Consider the following 26903-nt stretch of genomic DNA (forward strand, 5'->3'; position numbering starts at 1 on the left):
TTCCTGTTCTTAAATTTTTTAGAAATTATTTTTTTAAATTACTTTGCTGATCATTTTACCCGTTTTTCTTTTTTTTTAAAATTAATTAATTAATTAATGGCTGCGTTGGGTCTTCATTGCTGCGTGCAGGCTTTCTCTAGTTGCGGCGAGCGGGGGCTACTCTTCGTTGCGGTGCACGGGCTTCTCATTGCGATGGTTTCTCGTTGTGGAGCATGGGCTCTAGGCACGCGGGCTTCAGTAGTTGTGGCATGTGGGCTCAGTATGTGGTGCGCAGGCTCAGTAGTTGTGGCTCACAGGCTCTAAAGTGCAGGCTCAGTAGTTGTGGCCACGGGCTCAGTTGCTCCACAGCATGTGGGGTCTTCCCAGACCAGGGCTCGAACCTGCATCCCCTGCACCGGCAGGCGGATTCTTAACCACTGCACCACTAGGGAAGTCCCATCACCCCTGTTTTTCTGTTCTCTGTCTTGGAACTCCTATTATTTGGATGTTGGATTTACTGGACTGATCTCTGATCTACCTTTATTTTATTTATTTTTTTGGTCTGTTTTTCTATTTTCTCTTTCTCTTTTTGTTCTATTTTCTGGGAGATTTCCCCAACTTCATCTTCTGATACTTCCATTGAGTTTTTCATTTTTGTCTATCTTGTTTTTAACTAATTATCTGAAAATTTTCCTTTTTAAGATGGCATCCTTAGTCTTGTGGGGATGCTAGACATGTTGTATATCTTGATCTGGATGTTGATAACACAGGTATATACACGTGTGAAAACTCACTGAGCATTTAGGGTGCATGTGGTCGTGAATTACTCTGTTCCTGTATGGTTCACAGATTCTCAACTATGTCAGTCAACCTTAGGCTAAAGACCCTCTGCTTTTTCCCCCTTTCAAAGCCAGTCTTCCATCTTCAGAAGCTGGGGGATAGAGGATGGGCAACTGCCTGCTGATACAGAATCGAGGATCGTATCTAGGAATGCACCTGCTTTTAAAACAACTTTCAAGAAGTTCATTGGGCCTGTTAAGTCAGTAACTTTCAACTGCTTTTCAAGCTTCCGAGACTTTGTTGCTGTTGTCTCCTCTTCATTATTTCCATCCATGTCAGTCGGTGTATGTCTTAAAATATTCTTTTGTTTTTATTTTAGAGGTGCCTGAGAGGGATCAAAATTATATGTTTATGTTCAGGCTATCATTTTAATTCAGAAGTCTACATTTTTTACTGTCAAATTTGCATTGCTAGATAAAACCCAACATAGTTGTGATGTATTATTATCTTTTAATAAATGGATGGATTCATTTTAGTATTTGTTTAGAATATTTGCATCTCTGATACAAGTGAAATTAGCTTGTGATTTTTCCTTTTCCTTTCCTTTTTCCTTGTGATTTTCCTTGTCCCTGTTTGATTTTTTTATTAAGGTTATATTCGACTCATAGTCCCTTTTCATTCTATTCCCTGGAACAGTTTGTATGGGATTGAATAATGTGTTCCTTTAAAATTTAGTAAACTCACCTATAAAATTATCTAGGTTTTGTGTTTCTTGAGGGAAAATTTTAAACTCTTGATTACATGTCTTCTTTTATCAATTTTCTTAGATTTTTTAAACAAATTTGTCCATTTTGTCTTTTAAATATATTGGCCTTAAAAGTTTTAGTATTTATTCACTTATATATTTTTAAATCTCTGCTGAATATGTCCCCATTTTTGTTTGCAATATTATTTGTGTCTCCTTTTGTTGTTTTCCTTGTGCAGTCTCAACAGAAATTTGCTTGTTTTATTAGTATTTTAGTGAACCAACTTTTAACTTGGCTAAGTTGTATTCAGATTTTGTAAATACATTCTTGTCATTCTGTAGGTTAGGATATGTTATGGAAAAGGTGAAGATGGACTTGCTCACTGAATTCGAAATAATCGAGAGCTATGGGGTACCCCCTGAAACTTGAAAAATATATTTTTCATATTAAAATGAGATGGAAGAGGTATCCCGAAATGCTATTGTTATCTAAAACTGGAGGTTTAAGAATAATTTAGATAAACTTATGCATGATAGATATATATGAATTAAGAAATCTAGTGATCCTTTGAATACACGTTTTTTGATTCTAAACAGAGGTCCTGCAATCATAGAGCTGTGCTCATGAGGTAGTACAGAGCTAAATGGGCTCTTGGTTCAATCTATTGTTTTACCTTCTTATGGTTGAACTTTTAATCTTTAACTTTTGAGGCTCTTTGACTAGCTTTTGTGCCCATATGCTGCATACACTTTGTCCTTTGTAATTTGCCATACTCATAAACGCCTACCTTACCAGGTGAACAAACCTTTCCCTGACTTCGTTTTACCTGTTTGTTTATTTAGGCCTCAAAACATTTATACCTTAAATATTCTTAAAACAGCTGAATCTTCCTAGAAAATAGAAATTTACATTTTTTTCTTATTTTTATGTTTATTATTATCTCCCTAAACACATGTATATGGTGAGAGGTATATAAGATGAACTGCTAAGTCTGTTAGAGGCACAATATTTGTTGGTGAAGAACAGTCTGTTATTCTTTGCACGGTTATATATGAGCCAAATGTATATCTTCTTTAGATTGTTTCTTAGACATTAGTGTTTATTACTTTAACATTCTGTAACTCATATTTAGTACATATAGTTAAATGCTTTTTGAGTAGTTGGTAGTTTGACATGCTTGAATGAAAAAATTAGAAAATACTATAGTAATTTTGAAGTTTAAAATTTATAACATTTCATCTTTTTCCTTTTAGTTTTCTCTTTTTAACCCTTCCCTTCCAGTAATAGATATTAGACTTCTCTTGTAATCAATAGATTTATCAGATATAAGTACCCAATTAAAGAGGATGTATAACAGAAGTGTTGATAGTCTAAAATATTTTAACTATTTTTTTTAAAAAAAACAACAAATTATTATTAAGTCCTTTTCAAAATTTGGAAGTTCTTATTAGTCATTTGAAATGTATTATGGTTATTAATCTTTCTGTACATTTTTGATTAATTATTTTTTAAGATCTCCAAGAGGTTTGTCTCATTCTCCTTGGGCTGTGAAAAAGATTAATCCTAGATGTAATGATGATTATCAGAGTGTGTATCAAAAGAGACTAACTGATGAAGCTAAGATTTTGAAAAGCCTTAATCATCCAAACATTATAGGTAAGTTTAGATTTATTTGGTAACAGTATCTGGTATAGTATTCTGTTTATCCAGAAATGGTTTATATAATATCTTAACTGGTTTCACTAATAAAAATGAAGAGGGTAGTGATGGAGTTTGGCAAGAATCAAATTAATGTGAACATTCTAAAATAAAATTTAGTGGGAATTCCCTGGTGGTCCAGTGGTTAGGACCCTGTGCTTCCACTGCAAGGGGCACTGGTTCAATCCCTGGTCGGGGAACTAAAATCCTGCAAGCCGCGCAGCTTGGCCAAAAAAAAAAAAATTGGTATGTATTTTTAGATGCTTAAGTATATATTTAAAACTTCATGGGAGTACATATAGTCATTTATGGTGCTGGTACTATGGAGAATTCGGGAATGTAATATGATATTCATTTACATAATTTCCTTATTTTCATTTTTAATGTAAGTAGGGCTGGTGAAACCATTATATTTAGGAAGGCATTGAGTATTAAAAAATACCTCAATTTGCGATACTACTGGCAAACACTGAAGACATTTTAAATTAGATCTACTGAATGAGTTTTGTAAATAATAGCTATTTCATTTTATATTTGACAGTGTTAATGCAGATCTGTATTCGGTCACATTACTGTAAAAAACTTAAATACTGTTGTTCTTCCCTATTCCAGTAAGAAAATGTCATGTTTTCTTTAAGGTTACCGTGCTTTCACTAAAGCTAGCGATGGTAGTCTCTGTCTTGCTATGGAATACGGAGGTGAAAAGTCTCTGAATGACTTAATAGAAGAACGAAATAGAGATAGCCGAGATCCTTTTCCAGCAGCCATAATTTTAAAAGTTGCTTTGAATATGGCAAGAGGGTTAAAGGTAACTATGCTATTATATCTATATATATATTTTTTTAAGATTTATTTATTATCTATTTATTTATTTTTGGCTGCGTCGGGTCTTAGTTGTGGCACACGAGATCTTTGTTGAGGCATGTGGGATCTTTCATTGCAGCGGGTGGCCTTCTCTCTAGTTGTGGCATGCGGGTTTTCTCTTCTCTAGTTGTGGCATGTGGGCTCCGGGGCACGTGGGCTCTGTAGGTTGCGGCACGCGGGCTCTCTAGTTGAGGCGTGAGCTCAGTAGTTGTGGTGTGCTGACCTAGTTTCCCTGCAGCATGTGAGATCTTAGTTCCCTGACCAGGGATTGAACCTGCGTCCCCTGCATTGTAAGGCGGATTCTTCACCACTGGACGACCAGGGGAATCCCATGCTATTATATTTTAAATGACTTTTGTGGGACCTGAAGAAACGAAATACTTTATTTATTTATTATTTAAAATGTTGTGTTTAATTTCTGCTGTACATCAAAGTGACTCAGTTATACTTATATATTCTTTTTCATATTCTTTTTCATTATGGTTTATCATAGGATATTGAATATAGTTCCCTGTGCTATACAGTAGAACCTTGTTATTTATCCATCCTATGTATAATAGTTTGCAGCTGCTAATCCCAAACTCCCAATCCTTCCCTCCCCTACCCAGCCTCCCCCTTGGCAACCACAAGTCTGCTCTCTATATTTGTGAGTCTGTGTCTACTTTGTAAATAAGTTCATTTGTGTAATATTTTAGATTCCACATATAAGGGATAATTGTATGGTATTTGTCTTTCTCTTTCTGACTTACCTAGTATGATAATCTCTAGGTCCATCCATGTTGCTACAAATGGCATTATTTCATTCTTTTTAATGGCTGAGTAATATTCCACTGTGTGTGTGTGTGTGTGTGTGTGTGTGTGTGTGTGTGTGAGTGTGTGTGTGTGTGTGTATACACATCTTCTTTATCCATTCATCTGTTGATGAACAGATACTAATATACCTAATTACAAGGTGGAATTTTTTTCCCAAAGAGGGAGTTGCTTTAAGTAAAGTCTTTTTTTTTTTTTTTTTTTTTTTTGTTTTTTTTTTTTTGTTGTTGTTTTTTTTTGTTTTTTTTTTTGTTTTTTTATTCACACACACACACACTGTATTTTATTTTTACAAGACATAAATAGACTGACACCAAGCATTGTACATGGATGACCACAACAAAAGCAACAATGATTGCAATTACCAAACATGAAACACACTCATACTATGTCATAATATTGACATTCAGTCCAGTAATCCTCCACTGTAACAGCTCCTTTACTTTGCAGTGAAAATTGATTTGTATATTCTTTGCCTCTGAGTCCTTGTGGGATTTTTTTTTTTTTAAATTCAGACAGAAAGTCACAAAAATTATACTCATCCTCATCAGTTCACTCAGTCCCATGTAATTAATTTGTTTTTCATCTTGATCTTTTGTTAGCACTTTTATGAGTTCATCAGTTTTTCATTAGAGTTCTGAAAATGCTTATTCATTCAGTTTAGCAGTACAGTCAGTTACCAGAAACCTGTACTTGTCAGAGTCTTTTCCATGAATTTCTTGAAGATGAAACCCTTTTATAGGAACATATTTGCAAAATCATCAGAGTACACCCAGAACTGTCTGTAAATGACAAAAGACTTAAAAATGACCACGGTTAAAGATTTGATGAAAGTTCATAATAATGCAGTTGACAAGAAAATTAGTTATTTCTGAGATATACATTTTAAAGTAATAACTAGGATTATTACTTATAACATTATACCAGAACATATAAGATTTTTAGAAATTTCATGTAATGTCTGAAACATTTATATTAACATATTTCCATACATATTTCCATACAAATACAAATATAAGATTTTTAGAAATTTCATGTAATGTCTGAAACATTTATATTAACATATTTCCATACATATTTCCATACAAATACAAATATAAGATTTTTAGAAATTTCATGTAATGTCTGAAACATTTATATTAACATATTTCCATACAAATAACCCAATGAAAGTTTAGTATTAGTTGTTTTGTTTGTTTTTTTATACTGCAGGTTCTTATTAGGCATCAGTTTCATACACATCAGTGTATACATGTCAATCCCAATTGCCCAATCCAGCACACCACCATCCCCACCTCACCGCAGTTTTCCCCCCTTGGTGTCCATATGACCATTCTCTACATTTGTGTCTCAACTTCTGCCCTGCAAACTGGCTCATCTGTACCATTTTTCTAGGTTCCGCATACATGCATTAATATACGATATTTGTTTTTCTCTTTCTGACTTACTTCACTCTGTATGACAGTCTCTAGATCCATCCATGTCTCAACAAATGACTCAATTTCGTTCCTTTTTATGGCTGAGTAATATTCCATTGTATATATGTACCACAACTTCTTTATCCATTCGTCTGTTGATGGGCATTTAGGTTGCTTCCATGACCTGGCTATTGTAAATAGTGCTGCAATGAACATTCGGGTGCATGTGTCTTTTTGAATTACGGTTTTCTCTGGGTATATGCCCAGTAGTGGGATTGCTGGGTCATATGGTAATTCTATTTTTAGTTTTTTAAGGAACCTCCATACTGCTCTCCATAGTGGCTGTATCAATTTACATTCCCACCAACAGTGCAAGAGGGTTCCCTTTTCTCCACACCCTCTCCAGCATTTGTTGTTTGTAGATTTTCTGATGATGCCCATTCTAACAGGAGTGAGGTGATACCTCATTGTAGTTTTGATTTGCATTTCTCTAATAATTAGTGATGTTGAGCATCTTTTCATGTGCTTCGTGGCCATCTGTATGTCTTCTTTGGAGAAATGTCTATTTAGGTCTTCTGCCCATTTTTGGATTGGGGTGTTTGTTTCTTTGATATTGAGCTGAATGAGCTGTTTATATATTTTGGAGATTAATCCTTTGTCCGTTGATTCATTTGCAAATATTTTCTCCCATTCTGAGGGTTGTCTTTTCGTCTTGTTTATGGTTTCCTTTGCTGTGCAAAAGCTTTGAAGTTTCATTAGGTCCCATTTGTTTATTTTTGTTTTTATTTCCATTACTCTAGGAGGTGGATCAAAAAAGATCTTGCTGTGATTTATGTCAAAGAGTGTTCTTCCTATGTTTTCCTCTAAGAGTTTTATAGTGTCCAGTCTTATATTTAGGTCTCTAATCCATTTTGAGTTTATTTTTGTGTATGGTGTTAGGGAGTATTCTAATTTCATTCTTTTACATGTAGCTGTCCAGTTTTCCCAGCACCACTTATTGAAGAGACTGTCTTTTCTCCATTGTATATCTTTGCCTCCTTTGTCATAGATTAGTTGACCATAGGTGCGTGGGTTAATCTCTGGGCTTTCTATCTTGTTCCATTGATCTATGTTTCTGTTTTTGTGCCAGTACCATACTGTCTTGATTACTGTAGCTTTGTAGTATAGTCTGAAGTCTGGGAGTCTGATTCCTCCAGCTCCATTTTTTTCCCTCAAGACTGCTTTGGCTATTCGGGGTCTTTTGTGTCTCCATACAAATTTTAAGATGATTTGTTCTAGCTCCGTAAAAAATGCCATTGGTAATTTGATAGGGATTGCATTGAATCTGTAGATTGCTTTGGGTAGTATACTCATTTTCACAATGTTGATTCTTCCAATCCAAGAACATGGTATATTTCTCCATCTGTTGGTATCATCTTTAATTTCTTTCATCAGTGTCTTATAGTTTTCTGCATACAGGTCTTTCGTCTCCCTAGGTAGGTTTATTCCTAGGTATTTTATTCTTTTTGTTGCAATGGTAAATGGGAGTGTTTCCATAATTTCTCTTTCAGATTTTTCATCATTAGTGTATAGGAATGCAAGAGATTTCTGTGCATTAATTTTGTATCCTGCAACTTTACCATATTCATTAATCAGCTCTAGCAGTTTTCTGGTGGCAGTTTTAGGATTCTCTATGTATAGTATCATGTCATCCGCAAACAGTGACAGTTTTACTTCTTCTTTTCCAATTTGTATTCCTTTTATTTCTTTTTCTTCTCTGATTGCCGTGGCTAGGACTTCCAGAACTATGTTGAATAATAGTGGTGAGAGTGGACATCCTTGTCTCGTTCCTGATCTTAGAGGAAATGCTTTCAGTTTTTCACCATTGAGAATGATGTTTGCTGTGGGTTTGTCATATATGGCCTTTATTATGTTGAGGTAGGTTCCCTCTATGCCCACTTTCTGGAGAGTTTTTATCAGAAATGGGTGTTGAATTTTGTCAAAAGCTTTTTCTGCATCTATTGAGATGATCATATGGTTTTTATTCTTCAATTTGTTAATATGGTGTATCACATTGATTGATTTGCGTATATTGAAGAATCCTTGCATCCCTGGGATAAATCCCACTTGATCGTGGTGTATGATCCTTTTAATGTGTTGCTGGATTCTGTTTGCTAGTATTTTGTTGAGGATTTTTGCATCTATATTCATCAGTGATATTGGTCTGTAATTTTCTTTTTTTGTAGTGTCTTTGTCTGGTTTTGGTATCAGGGTGATGGTGGCCTCATAGAATGAGTTTGGGAGTGTTCCTTCCTCTGCAATTTTTTGGAAGAGTTTGAGAAGGATGGGTGTTAGCTCTTCTCTAAATGTTTGATAGAATTCACCTGTGAAGCCATCTGGTCCTGGACTTTTGTTTGTTGGAAGATTTTTAATCACAGTTTCAATTTCATTACTTGTGATTGGTCTGTTCATATTTTCTGTTTCTTCCTGATTCAGTCTGGGAAGGTTATACCTTTCTAAGAATTTGTCCATTTCTTCCAGGTTGTCCATTTTATTGGCATAAAGTTGCTTGTAGTAGTCTCTTAGGATGCTTTGTATTTCTGTGGTGTCTGTTGTAACTTCTCCTTTTTCATTTCTGATTTTATTGATTTGAGTCCTCTCCCTCTTTTTCTTGATGAGTCTGGCTAATGGCTTATCAATTTTGTTTATCTTCTCAAAGAACCAACTTTTAGTTTTATTGATCTTTGCTATTGTTTTCTTTGTTTCTATTTCATTTATTTCTGCTCTGATCTTTATGATTTCTTTCCTTCTGCTAACTTTGGGTTTTGTTTGTTCTTCTTTCTCTAGTTTCTTTAGGTGTAAGGTTAGATTGTTTACTTGAGATTTTTCTTGTTTCTTTAGGTAGGCTTGTATAGCTATAAACTTCCCTCTTAGAACCGCTTTTGCTGCATCCCATAGGTTTTGGGTCGTCGTGTTTTCATTGTCATTTGTCTCTAGGTATTTTTTGATTTCCTCTTTGATTTCTTCAGTGATCTCTTGGTTATTTAGTAACGTATTGTTTAGCCTCCATGTGTTTGTCCTTTTTACGTTTTTTTCCCTGTAATTCATTTCTAATCTCATAGCGTTGTGGTCAGAAAAGATGCTTGATATGATTTCAATTTTCTTAAATTTACTGAGGCTTGATTTGTGACCCAAGATGTGATCTATCCTGGAGAATGTTCCGTGCGCACTTGAGAAGAACGTGTAATCTGCTGTTTTTGGATGGAATGTCCTATATATATCAATTAAATCTATCTGGTCTATTGTGTCATTTAAAGCTTCTGTTTCCTTATTTATTTTCATTTTGGATGATCTGTCCATTGGTGTAAGTGAGGTGTTAAAGTCCCCCACTATTATTGTGTTACTGTCGATTTCCTCTTTTATAGCTGTTAGCAGTTGCCTTATGTATTGAGGTGCTCCTATGTTGGGTGCATATATATTTATAATTGTTATATCTTCTTCTTGGATTGATCCCTGGATCATTATGTAGTGTCCTTCCTTGTCTCTTGTAACATTCTTTATTTTAAAGTCTATTTTATCTGATATGAGTATAGCTACTCCAGCTTTCTTTTGATTTCCATTTGCATGGAATATCTTTTTCCATCCCCTCACTTTCAGTCTGTATGTGTCCCTAGGTCTAAAGTGGGTCTCTTGTAGACAGCATATATATGGGTCTTGTTTTTGAATCCATTCAGCCAGTCTATGTCTTTTGGTTGGGGCATTTAATCCATTCACGTTTAAGGTAATTACCGATATGTATGTTCCTATGACCATTTTCTTAATTGTTTTGGATTTGTCTTTGTAGGTCCTTTTCTTCTCTTGTGTTTCCCACTTAGAGAAGTTCCTTTAGCATTTGTTGTAGAGCTGGTTTGGTGGTGCTGAATTCTCTTAGCTTTTGCTTGTCTGCAAAGCTTTTGATTTCTCCATCAAATCTAAATGAGATCCTTGCCGGGTAGAGTAATCTTGGTTGTAGGTTCTTCCCTTTCATCACTTTAAGTATATCATGCCACTCCCTTCTGGCTTGCAGAGTTTCTGCTGAGAAATCAGCTGTTAACCTTATGGGAGTTCCCTTGTATGTTATTTGTCGTTTTTCCCTTGCTGCTTTCAATAATTTTTCTTTGTCTTTAATTTTTGCCACTTTGATTACTATGTGTCTCGGCGTGTTTCTCCTTGGGTTTATTCTGTATGGGACTCTCTGCGCTTCCTGGACTTGGGTGGCTATTTCCTTTCCCATGTTAGGGAAGTTTTCGACTATAATCTCTTCAAATATTTTCTCTGGTCCTTTCTCTCTCTCTTCTCCTTCTGGGACCCCTATAATGCGAATGTTGTTGCGTTTAATGTTGTCCCAGAGGTCTCTTAGGCTGTCTTCATTTCTTTTCATTCTTTTTTCTTTAGTCTGTTCTGCAACAGTGAATTCCACCATTCTGTCTTCCAGGTCACTTATCCGTTCTTCTGCCTCAGTTATTCTGCTATTGATTCCTTCTAGTGTAGTTTTCATTTCAGTTATTGTATTGGTGATCTCTGTTTGTTTGTTCTTTAATTCTTCTAGGTCTTTGTTAATCATTTCTTGCATCTTCTCAATCTTTGCCTCCATTCTTATTCCGAGGTCCTGGATCATCTTCACTATCATTATTCTGAATTCTTTTTCTGGAAGGTTGCCTATCTCCACTTCATTTAGTTGTTTTTCTGGGGTTTTTTCTTGTTCCTTCATCTGGTGCATAGCCCTCTGCCTTTTCATCTTCTCTATCTTTCTGTAACTGTGGTTTTTGGTCCACAGGCTGCAGGATCGTAGTTTTTCTTGCTTCTGTTGTCTGCCCTCTGGTGGTTGAGGCTATCTAAGAGGCTTGATGGGAGGCTCTGGTGGTGGGTAGAGCTGACTGTTGCTGTGGCGGTCAGAGCTCAGTAAAACCTTAATCCACTTGACTGTTGATGGGTGGGGCTGGGTTCCCTCCCTGTTGCTGTGGCGGTCAGAGCTCAGTAAAACCTTAATCCACTTGACTGTTGATGGGTGGGGCTGGGTTCCCTCCCTGTTGGTTGTTTTGCCTGAGGCAACCCAACACTGGAGCCTACCGGTGCTCTTTGGTGGGGTCAATGGCAGACTCTGGGAGGGCTCACGCCAAGGAGAACTTCCCAGAGCCTCTGCTGCCAGTGTCCTTATCCCCACGGTGAAACAGAGCCACCACTCGCCTCTGCAGGAGACCCCCCAACACCAGCAGGTAGGTCCGGTTCAGTCTCCCCCAGGGTCACTGCTCCTTCCCCTGGGTCCCGATGCACACATTACTTTGTGTGTGCCCTCCAAGAGTGGGGTCTCTGTTTCCCCCAGTCCTGTCAAAGTCCTGCAATCAATTCCCTCTAGGCTTCAAAGTCTGATTCTCTAGGAATTCCTCCTCCCGTTGCCGGACCCCCAGGTTGGGAAGCCTGACGTGGGGCTCAGAACCTTCACTCCAGTGGGTGGAATTCTGTGGTATAAGTGTTCGCCAGTCTGTGAGTCACCCACCCAGCAGTTATGGGATTTGATTTTACTCTGATTGCGCCCCTCCTACCGTCTCACTGTGGCTTCTCCTCTGTCCTTGGACGCGGGGTATCCTCCTTGGTGAAGTCCAGGGTCTTCCTGTCAATGATTGTCCAGCAGCCAGTGGTGGTTCTGGTGCTCTCGCAAGAGGGAGTGAGAGCACGTCCTTCTACTCCGCCATCTTGGTTAATCTCTTAGCCTTTTTTTTTAAATTCCCACGGATAGATTCACATAAAGCACTGCCCCCCCCATAAATGAGATCATTGATTTGCAATTTGCCTTTTTTTCCCTAGCAAATGTAAATTGTGAGCATTTTCCCAGCTATACATTTATAACTTTTTTTCAGTAAAGTCTTTATAGAATCTCTCACATTGAAGAGTGCACTGTTTATTTATTTTGATCAGCAAAGTATTGTTAGAGGCCTTCACACCTTCACATAGCCTTAAATAACCCAAGTCAGGAAGTTTTGCTTATAGAGATTGCGTGTTAGATTTAGTTAAATGGACTAATATATTTAAAACAAATTTAGTCATTATTCCTGGGGGTGTACTCTAACCCTCTGTTGCTATAAACAAGCCTTTCAAAGATTTTTTTGTGGGATACTAAGTTTTGGACATGGTGAATATACATCTATAGGTCAAGTGAAAAAAGTGCTCTCGGGCTTCCCTGGTGGCGCAGTGGTTGAGAATCTGCCTGCCAATGCAGGGGACACGGGTTCGAGCCCTGGTCTGGGAAGATCCCACATGCCGCGGAGCGACTAAGCCCGTGAGCCACAATTGCTGAGCCTGCGCGTCTGGAGCCTGTGCTCCGCAACGGGAGAGGCCACGATAGTGAGAGGCCCGCGCACCGCGATGAAGAGTGGCCCCCACTTGCCGCAACTAGAGAAAGCCCTCACACAGAAACGAAGACCCAACACAGCCATAAATAAATAAATAAATAAATAAAATTAAAAAAAAAAAAAAAAAAAGTGCTCTCAATGTTATGCAAACAAATTATTGTGCCTTTGAGTAGACATACTGTAAGAAATAAGTAAGAGATAAAAAGAATTCTGTATCCTAAATAACTTAAGTAATTGTGGCTCCAGAAAATTGTTGGGTGACTCAAAAAACAGATTATGTAATGATACTGATGTCAGAGTTTCATGTTAAGAATTCAAATAAAGTTGTTTCATGAAATGTGAAACTGGAAAAAGGCAATATTTCTAAATATATATTTTAATATGTGTATAGAAAAACTGATTTTAAATAGGTAGGATGAACTAAATTAATAATTTGAATTATTTAATAAATAATTATTTTAAATGTGCATAATGGAATTAATAAATTACATTATAAATATATTTGAGCATATTCAATTTATGGTCAGCAACATTTAAATTAAGCACAGTAAGTGTTCCAAGTTAAATACCAAGAATTGTTTCTGCGTCATTTTCAGGCCCAGCTCACAGTAGATGCCCAAATGCTGATGAATGAAAAAATAAGTTTTGCAGGACGTTTTTGATTATGGATGAATATCATCACTTGTCAATTCTAAGAAAGAGTTAATGTGTAAAACAAAATATAGTCTTAGATTACATTACTCCTTCATCTTCTGCTTGTGAATTATTTGTAGCATTATCTCAACAATTTGTTTGAGGAAACCCTGTGTCATTGTGAAGATTACAAAATTATTTCTAAAAATTACTAACCTCAAGTAAAATTGTAGTATATTTTGAAATCTGCAGTAGCATCTTTGATGTAAAAGTATGTGAGGTGGGTTTGAAAATTAAAAGTTAGCTTATCTATAAATAGACATCAGTTTCCAAAGAATCGTTCAGATTTCTGGTCAGTATAGCAGACCAAGATAGCTTGGGATGGTCCCTTCTCTAGCTTCGAATAATTTGAAATGATGGACAGATATAAGCCTGTAGGTTAGGAAGGGCATTCAAGTTGTTATTTTTGTTTGAGAGTTATATTTTTTTAATTAGTTTGTATTTTTTGCTCAGATGTGTTAAATTTTCCACTATTTTAGTATTTGCACCAAGACAAGAAACTGCTTCATGGAGATATAAAGTCTTCAAATGTTGTTATTAAAGGTGATTTTGAAACAATTAAAATTTGTGATGTAGGAGTCTCTCTACCATTGGATGAAAATATGACCGGTAAGTAGAATTCTAATTTTTTTTTAAAATAAATTTATTTATTTATTTATTTATTATTTTTTTTAAACATCTTTATTGGAGTATAATTGCTTTACAATGGTGTGTTAGTTTCTGCTTTATAACAAAGTGAATCAGTTATACAAATACATATGTTCCCATATCTCTTCCCTCTTGCATCTCCCTCCCTCCCACCCACCCACCCACCCTCCCTCCCTATCTCACCCCTCTAGGTGGTCACAAAGCACCGAGCTGATCTCCCTGTGCTATGAGGCTGCTTCCCACTAGCTATCTATTTTATTTTGGCTGTGTTCGGTCTTTGTTGCTGCATGTGGGCTTTCTCTAGTTGTGGCGAGCAGGGGCTACTCTTCGTTGCTGTGTGCAGGCTTCTCATTGCGATGGCTTCTCTTGTTGCGGAGCACAGGCTCTAGGCGCGGGGGCTTCAGTAGTTGTGGCACAGGGGCTCAGTTGCTCTGCGGCATGTGGGATCTTCCCGGAGCAGGGTTTGAACCCATGTCCCCTGCGTTGGCAGGCGGATTCCTAACCACTGCGCCACCAGGGAAGTCCCAAGAATTCTAATTTTTAAAATTGCTTTTATACAGTATTTAAATTTCTAATTTTTACATATTTAAAAAGGTAATAAGTTCACATTCTTCAAAAATCAAAAACTATGAATAAAAAGTGTACAGTAAAAAAAAAATCCCTTCTTTTATGTCTCTCTTCTACTCAGCCTCTAGCCCCCTTTCTTGCCACACACACAATATAAATTATTGGTTTCTCATTAGTATATATTTTAATTGAAGAAATGTGGGGAACTATTTCTAACCTTGATTGGGATTTTTAAGTGGTAAAAGATCTGGGAATAGAAAACAAAATTTTTATAAGGTTTTGTAAAGGAATTCATTTAGCATCAGCATAGTGACAAGATTTGGGAAACTGCTAGAAGAAACTGGAGTGGGAGTAGGAAAGAAGGGTGCTAATTAATGCCTGTCTTCTGCTTTTTGCCCCTTGGCCCACCGCACCTCATTCTTCTCTCTTTATTGTGAATACTGACCATTATCTTCTCAGGGAATTTAAGATATGTTCTTTCTTTTTTTTTTTTTTTAAATACCTTCTTTGAATATTGTTTTCCATTATGGTTTATCATAGGATATTGAATATAGTTCCCTGTGCTATACAGCAGGACCTTGTTGTTTATCCATCCTCTATATAAAAGCTTACATCTGCTAACCCCAACCTCCCACTCCATCCCTCCCCCAAGCCCCTCCCCCTTGGCAACCACCAGTCTGTTCTCTATGTCCGTGATTCTGTTTCATAGATAGGTTCATTTGTCTCATTTTAGATTCCACATATAAGTGATATCATATGGTATTTGTCTTTCTCTTTCTGACTTACTTAGTATGATAATCTCTAGTTGCATCCATGTTGCTGCAAATGACATTATTTCATTCTTTTTCATGGCTGAGTAGTATTCCACTGTATATATGTACCATGTCTTCTTTTTCCATTCATCTGTTGATGGACATTTAGGTTGTTTCCATGTCTTGGCTATTGTGAATAGTGCTGCTCTGAACATAGGGATGCATGTATCTTTTTGAATTATAGTTTTGTCTGGATATATGCCCAGAAGTGGGATTGCTGGATCTTAATGGTAATTCTATTTTTAGTTTCCTGAGGAACCACCATACTGTTTTCCACAGTGGCTGCACCAACTTACATTCCCACCAACAGTGTAGGAGGATTCCATTTTCTCCACACCCTCTCCAGCATTTATTTGTACACTTTTTAATGATGGCCATTCTGACCAGCGTGAGGTGGTACCTCATTGCAGTTTTGATTTGCACTTCTCTAATAATTACCAATGTTGAGCATCTTTTCATGTACCTATTGGCCATCTGTATTTCTTCTTTGGAGTAATGTCTATTTAGGTCCTCTGCCCATTTTTCTATTGAGTTGTTTGTTTTATTGTTGTTGAGTTGTATGAGCTGTTTGTATATTTTGGAATCCCTTGTCATTCACATCGTTTGCAAATATTTTCTCCCATTCTGTAGGTTGTCTTTTTGTTTTGTTTATGGTTTCCTTTGCTGTACAAAAGCTTGTACATTTGATTAGGTCCCATTTATTTTTGTTTTTATTTCTGTTGCCTTGGGAGACTGACCTAAGAAAACATTGCTACGATTTATGTCATAGAATGTCTTGCCTATGATGTCTTTTAGGAGTTTTATAGTGTCTTGTCTTATGTTTAAGTCTTTAAGCCATTTTGAGTTTATTTTTGTGAATGGTGAGTGGGTGTGACAAGGTGCAGCTGTACAGCTTCCCCAGTACCACTTGCTGAAGAGACTGTAGGGAATTTAAGATATGTTCTTGATGAGAAACAAAAACAAAAAGGCAAAAGCCTTAAAGAGAAAGCCTCTGCTTTCAACATTTATTTAATAAGTAATATTTAAATTTACCTCTTTATATAAATATAAGGTAGAGGGAAGGCTAATGATACTGTTTCGAACTTATGTACATCTTAATTTCTAGTTAAAGTCTACAAGTTGAATTGAAGGAAAAAGCCAAGATAAATAGATTGACTTTATAATGATGTCTGTAATCATTAATAAAGACAGAACTGGCATGAACCCTTAGGCTAAATAACTGGTACAAGGTTGAAACTTCAGCAAATAAAAGGAGAAATTGTCAAAAAGAATAAAAATAAGATTTTTTAGCATAATTTTCTCAATCCTTAATAGATCTAATAGACAAAACTAAGATGTAGAAGATCTGAGTAAATAATACATTCAATCTCTATGCATTAGAATATTTATCAAAATTGACCATATACTAGTTAGGTTACAAAAGAAAATCTCAGATTACAAAAAGTAGAAATAGACTAAAGGTTAACATTCATTATCCTCAGTGCTGTAAATATAGAAATTGGTAGTACAGTTGGAAACAAAAATTCAGGAATTTAATATAATTGTATATAGTTCTTGGCCAAAAGAAGTGAAATTCCAGTTACACGCTATTTAGAAAATAATGAGAATGTAAGAACGAATCAAAACCTATTTGATATGGTCAAAAGTACTCAAAGGAAAACATTTTCATTATTTAACCTTTATGAAATTGAGTATTCAACTGAAATCAGAAAAAAAAATGAAGCCCTAAAAGAACGGAGAAATTAATGAATGAGAAAATCTATAAATTCTATAATATCCCAATAAGATCTATGTTATTTTAGAACATTTCAAAGAGATGTAAAGTTTATCCTTGAGGATACGTGTTCAAACACAGCCAGGAAAATTCTGTGAAAGAGTGTTGAGTAGGAATTTTCCTGACCAGATGTTAAGTATTATAAAGCTATAGTAATTAAAGCCGTGATACTCATGCCAAACTAGGCAGAAAATTTTAACATGAGAGTCAAGAGATAGTTCCCAAATATATAAAATTTGTTACATGATAAAGGTGACATTTTTGTATTAGTGAGAAAGAGGTAGTTGAGTCAGTAAATGATGGTGTCTGGTCATTTTAGAGAAAGTTGTTTTCTATCCTCACACTCTAATCCCTGTAGATCAAAGATAAAAAAAAAAAAGTAGCAGAAAAAAATTGTTGGTAAATATTTCCTTAACGTTGGGCTTAAGAAGGACACCAGAGGTAGAAACCATTTTTAAAAAAAAAGTCATGACTACTGAAAATTCTTTGAAAAATTTCTGTATGTTAGTATGAGCAACAGTATAGGTTAATATACTCTCATACACTACGTGGAAGTTGCAATTGGTGTATCATTCAGGTTAAGATAAGTTTTGCTGTGGCAACATAGACCCTCAAAAACCTCAGTGCCTTAAACCAAGGCTTATTATTCAAGCTACATGTCCATTAGGGCTGTGTTCCATGTCATTCTCACGTTAGGACCTAAGCTGCTAGGACATCCACTATATGGAATACTGCCATCATTGTGTGGAAGGCAAAAATAACTCTAGAGCTGCACTGTCCACTACAGTAGCCACTAGCTATGTATGGCTGTTTAAATTAATTAATATTTAAAATTTTTAAAAATTCATTTTCTCAGCCACTTTAGGCACATTTCAAGTACTCAGTAGCTACGTGTGGTTAGTGGCTACCATATTGGATGATGCAGATAACAGAACATTTTTATCATCACAGAAAGTTCTGTTGGACAGTGCCACCCTAGAAAGTCTTACACTAACAATGAAGTGCTCCAGCTTAGAAATGACACAGGTCACTTCTTTCACACGTCACTGACTAGAGCTAGTCGAACGGCTTCACCCAGCCATGACAGGCCAGAAAGTGTGGTCCTTCTGTGTGTGTAGAAAGTGGAGAGAAGAACTGCTTGATGTACAGCACTAGTAACTATCACAGTGGTGTAGCCTTTTCAGAGGGCAGCTGGAAATACGTATTTTTCTAAAAAACAAAATCCTTAAAAATGTTTATGCCCTTCGATCCTGTAATTTCATTTCCAAGAACACATTCCAAAGAAATAATTGGGCAGTGCAAGTATTTTTTTACAATAACCTGGTATATTAATTCCTGGAAAAGTCAAAAACTAGAACTAGGCTTATAGAAGAAATAGAGTTGAAACAGAAGAATCAAAACCCATGCAACCTTGAAAACAAAGCAATACCCAAAACAGTAACAATCCTAGTAAAAATACTAACACCTTATATCTTCACTGGCACCCAGTATCATTCAGTGTTGTGTAGCCACGAACCCTGGGTTTGTGCTTCCTTGAAGGTAAATATGAGGGTGTTTATTTTCAATAGATACTTTTCATTAAAATTAAAAATTTGATCTGGCTTTTTCAATAAAAAAGTATCATATCACTTGCATGTGGAATCTAAACAATAAACTAGTGAATATCACAAAAAAAGAAACAGACTCACAGATATAGAGAACAAACTAGTGGTTACCAGTGGTGAGAAGGAAGGGAGGAGAGGCAAGATAAGGGTAGGGAATTAAGAGGTACAGACTACTGTGTATAAAATAAATAAGCTACAAGGATATGTTGTACACACAGGAAGTATAGCCAATATTTTATAGTAACTATAAATGGAATATAACCTTTAAATATTGTGAATCACTATGTTGTGTACCTGAAATTTATATAATATTGTACATCAACTATACCTCAATAAAAAATTATAATAATAACAAAAAAGTATTTTTAAGCTTGGGGGAAATGTCTTGGCAGCTCTTTTACCTGCACTCTCAGCTTCACCAGATAGTTTAGTGTTATAGTCAGCACAGCAGTTCTTAAAGCAGTGCTCTGAGGGAAGGCGTTTCTGCGGGCTAAGGCTTTTTCTTTGTGAGGAAGTTTACTCCTAATCACTTAAAAGATAACATTAACATACTGGGAAAAAAAAATCACATAATTAATCTTTTTTACTAGTTGTGTATGAGCTAATTTGTGTTAGAAAAGTACACATTGTACCAGAACAGATTTTGCAAGAATGTCCATCAATAAGGAAGGGATGGTGTTATTTATTGTACCAGCACACAATAGAATACCATATATCCATTAAAATTATATAGGTTTACATTTGTTGGCATGGAAATATATCTAAATATGTTAAGCGAGATGAACGGATGATAAAATAGCACCTAAAATATGTATTTACATACACATTAAGAGAAGTTTAAAAAATACTAAATTTTTTTAAAGTTTTGTGTTTTAATAGGTAACATAGTCACATATTTCACAACTATAATATACACAGGGTGTTTTGTAAAAAGCCCAAATCTTAACAGTGGTAAATTCCAGGTTGATTATTTATTTAGCAAATATTTTTAATACTAAGTACAGTCAGGCATTGTGCTAGGAACCATAAATATAGAGGAAAAAAGGATAGACACAGTCCTTACCCTTTTAGGGCTCATAATCTAGATGGAAAGCAGTTCTTGAATAACTAATACTAAAGTATAATGACTGTTATGATGTAAGGAATTTTGTAAACATGACAGTGCCACTTAACTCAGCCTAGATGTTGAGAAAGGCCTCCCTAAATAATTAATGTTTAAGCTGAGAGTTGAAGGATGAGTAGAACCTCCAGTTTCATCAGTTTTCAATTTGGGTCCATGAGAACTGAAAAAGGTAATGTCCGCTTAAACTCTTTGAAAGTAATAAAGGGCAATAAAATATTTAAGTTGTTTCTGTGTTGACAAGAAGGAATGACTGAACCATTGACTTATGATCTCATCAAACTTTTGTCAGAAAAATTTATCTTCACAGAGAAGTAAACTTAATTAGTAACATGTGGGGGAACCACTTCTATTATGTTTAAAGTCTAAGCACAGACTTGGAGAAATGTAGTAAGTGGACATATAGGAAGTACACTTGTGGTTGGCTAGAGTCTCCAATTGGAACTGATATATTAGACCCAGCCTTCTAGAAAGCTACTCTTCAGCATGGCGGATCCCTGTAGGAATTTGACCTGTTTAGAATGGGGTATGAATCCTTCCTTATTGCCACAGAGTCACCGCCCATGGGGACCATGTCTGTAGACTCTTTACCCGGTCATGCATTCCATTAGGGCCTCTTAGATGTGAGGTGATACGGGGGAAAACTTCAAGCAGCTTATACTGGACATGACTGCCTTCCAAACTTTATCTCCTAAAGCTGGGTTAAGTAAAAAGGCTGTCACATATTTTGTTCTGGCCACCCAATGCTGGGTACTGTTCTAGTCTGGCATCGTTGTTTTCACTTCATCTTCAGATAGAGCCCGCTTACTTCTTAGGCAGATTTCCTCAAAATGCTGAATGAATGCATGAGTGCTTGTTGACTGGAATCTTCAGTTTCCTGACTTCTGTATCTTCATTTTTTCCTTCTTGGTCTGCCCCTTTAGTTCTCTAAATGTTAGTTTCCTTCTTTCTCCCCTTTCTTTGTAAATTTCTTGAGACCCTCAAGGCAGACTTTCCTTTAGTTCTGAAGAGAAGCTTCTTTCATTAAACAGGCTTCCTGTGTTTTTTTTTCTACTTCCTGTCTGAAAGTGAATTATATTAATTCAGTTTGTTTTCACTCTAACCTTATTTGTGAGGAAATGGAGATTATAGCAATCAAGTACTGAAAAATTCCATTTTTAGTACCATATACTCTGAAGTGAATGTTCTGTTTGTAAGTGTTTGAGTTTATCCTAGTCATAGCAGAAGTAAAGATTTTTAAATATGAAAAGGAACATGTATAAAATTATGGAAGAAATTATAGAGTATCTTTGTTGACTACAATGGAATTAAGTTAGAAACCAGTAACAATAAGATGTCTAGGAAAACCCCAAGTATTTGGAAATTCAAATAACCTATGTGTCAAAGAAAATGACAAGGGAAATTAGAAAATATTTTGAATTGAATAAAAAGGAAAGCAGTACATATCAAAATGTCTGAGATATAGCTAAAGCAGGGCTTAGAGGGAAATTTGTAGCTGTGTACGTGATTATAGTAGAAAAAAGAAGGGATCTGAATGAATAATTTATGTGCCATCTTAAGCTAGAAAAAGAAGAACAAAACAGGTCCAAAGTAAGTCAAAGGAAAGAAATAATAAATATATGAGCAGAAATCAATGAAATAAAAAATAAACATGAGAAAATATTAATAAAGCCAAAAGCTGGTTCTCTGAAAGATAATAAAATTGACAGATCCTTAGCTGGATTGATCAAGAAAAAATACAAATCTCCAACATCAGGAATGAAAGAAAGGTTATCACTATAGATCCTGCGCACATTTAAAGATTAATAGGCCATTACAGACAACTTTATGCCAACAAATTTGACAACTTAAATGAAGAGAACAATTTCCTTGAGAAATACAATTTACCAAAATTGGTATAGGAAGTAATAGGAAGTCCAAGTAGCCCTATATCTATTAAACATTCCCCCAGAGAAAGCCCAACACCCAGATGTTTTCACTGCTGATTTCTATCAAACATTCAAGGAAGAAATGACACCGATTTTACATAAATTTTTCAGAAAATAGAGGAGTAGGACCACTGACCAATTTGTTCTGAGGCCAGCATAACTCTGATATCAAAACCTGACATAATACTCATGAAAAAAGAAAATCAGCGACTCACAAACATAGGTGCAAAAATCCTTGACAAAATATTAGCAAATTGAATCTAACAGTATATAAAAAGGATAGTACATCTGACCAACAAGAGTTTATCCCAGGAAAGAAAAGTTATTTTAATATTCAGAGGTTTATGCTAGCCACCATATTAACAAATTTGAAAACTGTTTTGAGATTTGAAAACATCTCAATTGAAGCAGAAAAAGCATTTAACAAAATCCAACTTCCGTTCATGATAAAAATTGCTAACTAGACATAGAAGGGAACTTAGCCTCAGAAAGGGTACCTAACAAAAAAACCAACGGGCAGCATCGTACTTACAGAACAAGGCTTATGTGCCTGCTCTCACCAGGGTTAAACACTGTCTTATAGTCCTACCGTTAAAATAAGGCAAGAAAAAAGTAAAAGGCATCAAGATTGAGGAGGAAATGAAATTGTTCATATTTTGTTTAGGTAGAAAAACTCAAGGAATCTACAGAATAACTACTACAACCAATAAATGCAGTTAGCTATTATATTTCTATATATTCAAAATAAATAATGAAAAAAAAGAAAAATTTAAGATTTCTATTTACAAATATAGCTGTCCTCCAGTATCCACAGGTTTGCTTTCCAGTTTCAGTTACCTGCAGTTCAAAAATATTAAATAGAAAATTCCAGAAATAAATAATTCATAAGTTTTAAATTGCTCGCTGTTCTGAGTAACATGATGAAATCCTGCCATCCCACCTGGGAAGTGAATCATCTCTTTGTCCAGCATATCCTGCCCGTTAGTCACTCTGTAGCCATCTCGGTTATCAGATGACTGTTGCCAGTGTGGCAGTGCTCGAGTTCAAGTGAACCTTATTTTACTTAATAATGGCCCCAAAGTGAGAGAGTAGTGGTGCTGGGAATTCAGATGCGCCGAAGAGAGGCCATAAAGCGCTTCTTTTAAGTGAAAAGGTGAACGTTCTCCACTTAATAAAGAAAGAAAAAAAATCATATGCCGAGGTTGCTGAGATCTACAGTAAGGACGAATCTTCTGTCCATGTAATTGTGAAGAAGGAAAAAGAAGTTTATCCTAGTTTTGCTGTTACGCCTCAGACTGCAAAAGTTATGGCCATAGTGTGTGATAAGTGCATAGTTAAGAAGAAAAAGGCATCAAATTTGTACAATAAGATAATTTTGAGACAGGAGAGACCACATTCACATAACTTTTATGACAGTTCATTGTTATAATTGTTCTATTTTATTATGTTGTTGTTAATCTCTTGTAGTGCCTAATTTATGAATTAAGCTTTATCATAGGTGTGTATGTATAGGAAAAAAAATAGTATAGATATGGTTCGGTACTATCCATAGTTTTCAGGCATCCACTGGGGATCTTGGAATGTATCCCCCAGGTATAAGGGGAGACTGCTATACCAAAAAGCATAAAATATTCAAGAATAAATTTAGCAAAAAGTCCAATACCTCTTTATTGAACACCATAAAGCTTCACTGAGAGAATTAAATAAGATGTTAAGTAAATGGAGAGATCATGATTGTGGATTGACAGACACAATACTGTTTAGATGTTAATTCTTCCCAAACTGATCTAGAGATTCAGTCCAATCCCAATCAAAATTCTAGTTGGCCTTTTCATTGAAATTGACAAGTTGACTCTTAACATTTAAATGGAAATGTGAGTGGACCTATGTCATTCCTGGGCAGAGAAGCTTTAAGAGCCACTATGTGATTCCACTCTCCCTTTTCCCTGATTTAGCAATCATAAAAGCAAAGAAGTGGTAATTCTCTCAGCTGAAAGACAGCATAGTTTGAAAAATAAAGAAACTGAGGCACAGAGATTGTGATCTGCTCAAGGTCACACAGCTTGCACATGTCTTTGAACCCGGGCAAGGCAATCTGGCTCCAGAGTCTGTACTCCAGACATCCACAATCTATGTTCCTACCCCTTTCTAAGAGAATTGCTGTTTCTCTACACCCTTGCCAACTGACTAGCTTTTTGAATATTTAGCAATCTGAGAGGGAAAGACTCTTTTTACAAGGTTAAGTGTATTTTTCATGTTTACTGGCTGTATTTATTAACCTTTAAAAACCTGTTAACTAACTTGCTCATTGTTCTTTGGGTTGTTTGCCTTTCTTAGTGGTTTCTGGTGCTTGCCCTTATGACCATCTTGCCTGTATTTTACTTGTTTCAGTGACTGACCCTGAGGCCTGTTATATTGGCACCGAGCCCTGGAAACCTAAGGAAGCTCTGGAGGAGAATGGTATTATTACTGACAAGGCAGACATATTTGCCTTTGGCCTTACTCTGTGGGAAATGATGACTTTATCTATTCCACACATTAGTCTTCCAGATGATGATGATGATGAAGGTATAACTGCATATTTTTAACATAAATCCCAATCTCTTCAGTTTGAACTAAAGAATAGCTTATAAAATTATATTTTCTTTATTAAGTTAAAATTTAAAAGAGCAATTAGTTTGATTTAGTGGCACAAGATGTAGGTTATATTAATACTGATGATTAATTTGGTACCATCCTGGTTTAATCTCATACAAATGAGACGTAGAGTAAATGAGAATAGGGAGGTAAATTGAGAAAATCCAGAGGAGCAAAAAGTTACCTTAAAAACTCCTCTTGCCTGAGAAAATGATTGGAAAGTTACAACAGTAAGAGGGTTGGGGTCAATAACCTTTAAATCCTTGACAGGGACCTCCCTGGAGGTCCAGTGGTTAAGACTCCGTGCTTCCACTGCAGGGGGCACAGGTTAGATTCCTGGTCGGGGAACTAAGATCCCACATGCCACGTGTGCGGCCAAAAAAAAAAAAATTCCCTGACAGTAGCTAATCTACACCATGGCAGGACAATTGAAGAGACTGCCTGTGTACAATGAAAAGCATATTGGATGATGAATTCTTATTTCAGGAGAGTGAATTTGAGCAGTCGCTAAGCTTTTCCATGATTTAAAGTGATTTTGTTTCAATCTCCAACTCCTTCACGAGCAGATAAAACTTTTGATGAAAGTGACTTTGATGATGAAGCATACTATGCAGCCTTGGGAACGAGGCCTCCTGTTAATATGGAAGAACTGGACGAATCGTACCAGAAAGTAATCGAGCTCTTCTCTGTATGCACTCATGAAGACCCGAAAGATCGCCCTTCTGCTGCGCACGTCGTTGACGCTTTGGAAATGGATGTCCTGTGATCACCTCATGCTCATGACTGCCGGAGCCTCAAGTATAGCTTGTGTGTATAGCTGTTCTGTTTACCATAATACATTTATATAGTTATTATGATGGCCCATAATTATTAGACTTTTCAGAAGTGGCCATTTTAGGACCATAGATAGCACCTTTTTAACATTTGAACGACTATTTCTATTATAAAGGTATTTCGTGTATGCTTATGCTAATAAGCATTTGAGATTGTAGAAGGTTTTCTATAAAGTTTAAGAAACTAGCTACTCAAGTATTTGAACTTGTTTATACAGATTTAAAATAAATTGCTGTAAACTCTAACATTAATTTGGATTGAGTGACTGTTACTTTTCTTAATGATCTTTTTCAGATATTCTCTATTTTAATGGATCTATTAAAATTAGCACTTTGTGTATTACAAAATAGGTCTACATTTGCTTATCTTTTAAAACATTAAACCTTTTGCTGGCCTTTCTTGGCTGATGTGCTTATTAAATAAGGTCACTGAGACCAGAGACCTGGGATATGGCTCAAAAGAGTAGCTCCTTGGATATTTCTAAACATTTTTGGTTGAGGCTTTTCTTGCTCTCTTGGCTCCAGCCATATCTTTGGGTTTTGCTTTAATTTATTAAATGTATTTTCTGTACTGATATCTTTAAAATTTTTTTAATTTACTAGTCTGTACTTAAGCATATCACAGTATTGGTGTAAAAATAATAAAACTCTAATAGAACAATACAGAGTAAAGGACACTTTAGTTACCAGAAGGTTTATTATCTTATTTGGTACTCCATTGATTTGAATGTTGTCATTAAACTTACTGAGTGAAAGTGAGTAGGCTTCTTTCTCTTTCTTGGCCTTATTTTGTTAATCTGTAAAATGAGGGTGATTTGAATCATTAGTTTCTATCTGTGAGCCACAGGTCCCTGAGATTTTTCAGTTATTGAATTGTGCTTGTGAATCTAGGTGGTATGCGTAGACTAAAAATTACTGTCACATGGGGGATCTTAGATTAAGAACCACTGCTCTCTGAGATTTAAACAATTCTGGAATTCAATGGAGGGTTCCTTTTAGCATGAGACTGTACCAAGCAGTACTATACAGATCATTAATGGCTTATCTTCTATCAAAATAACATTAAAGTGCCAAGAAAGTAAATGGAAAACCGACTGATTTATGGAAAAATTTTACTTATGTACACTTTTGCATCCTGACATCAGTTATCCTGACTAACTTATATGTTGTGTTGCTTCTCACTAGGTCTGCCAAGCTGACAAAGGAGTTGCTCTCTCTTAGCCTGTTCTCATGAACTGCAACGTTCTTTTTAATACATAAACAAATACTTTTCCTTGAATAATTGTTTCCGGTTCCTATAGTTGGAATATCTAAATGGAAACAAACTAACATCCAAGGACTGGGGGTGCAAATCCATAGCACTTGTCTGTGGCAGACGTTACCAAGTGATCCCAGCCTGCTTTTCCCTCTGAGTCTGGATAGGGCCTTGAGACCCTCAGCACAAGGTTGCAGAGATTTTACTACCAATGGCAAGAAAACTTTTACAATTCTTGTTCTGGAACTTGCTCTTGAAGTCTCTTCTTAAGTTACCTTCTTTTTTTGGTCATTTGCTTCATTCTCAGGAAAAATTTACGTGTGACTGGGCTGAGGATATAGCAGTACTAATCTTTTTGCTGAATTAATT

At 36.0% G+C, this 26903-nt stretch overlaps 1 protein-coding gene across 1 annotated transcript in view; it reads left to right on the forward strand.

Moving 5' to 3' along the window:
- The window catches only part of PBK (PDZ binding kinase), a 37629-nt gene extending 11486 nt beyond the window's left edge, over positions 1 to 26143 (forward strand). Inside the window, exons 4-8 of the mRNA XM_036854333.1 lie at positions 3019 to 3161; positions 3842 to 4011; positions 13836 to 13965; positions 24201 to 24377; positions 25013 to 26143. Of these exons, the coding sequence (XP_036710228.1) occupies positions 3019 to 3161; positions 3842 to 4011; positions 13836 to 13965; positions 24201 to 24377; positions 25013 to 25212 (820 nt within the window). The 3' untranslated portion in view covers positions 25213 to 26143. The remainder of the gene's footprint in view (positions 1 to 3018; positions 3162 to 3841; positions 4012 to 13835; positions 13966 to 24200; positions 24378 to 25012) is intronic.
- The last annotated feature ends 760 nt before the right edge of the window (positions 26144 to 26903 follow it).

Source organism: Balaenoptera musculus, chromosome 6 (genome assembly GCF_009873245.2).
Source record: "Balaenoptera musculus isolate JJ_BM4_2016_0621 chromosome 6, mBalMus1.pri.v3, whole genome shotgun sequence".
In the NCBI taxonomy this organism is placed as follows: domain Eukaryota; kingdom Metazoa; phylum Chordata; class Mammalia; order Artiodactyla; family Balaenopteridae; genus Balaenoptera; species Balaenoptera musculus.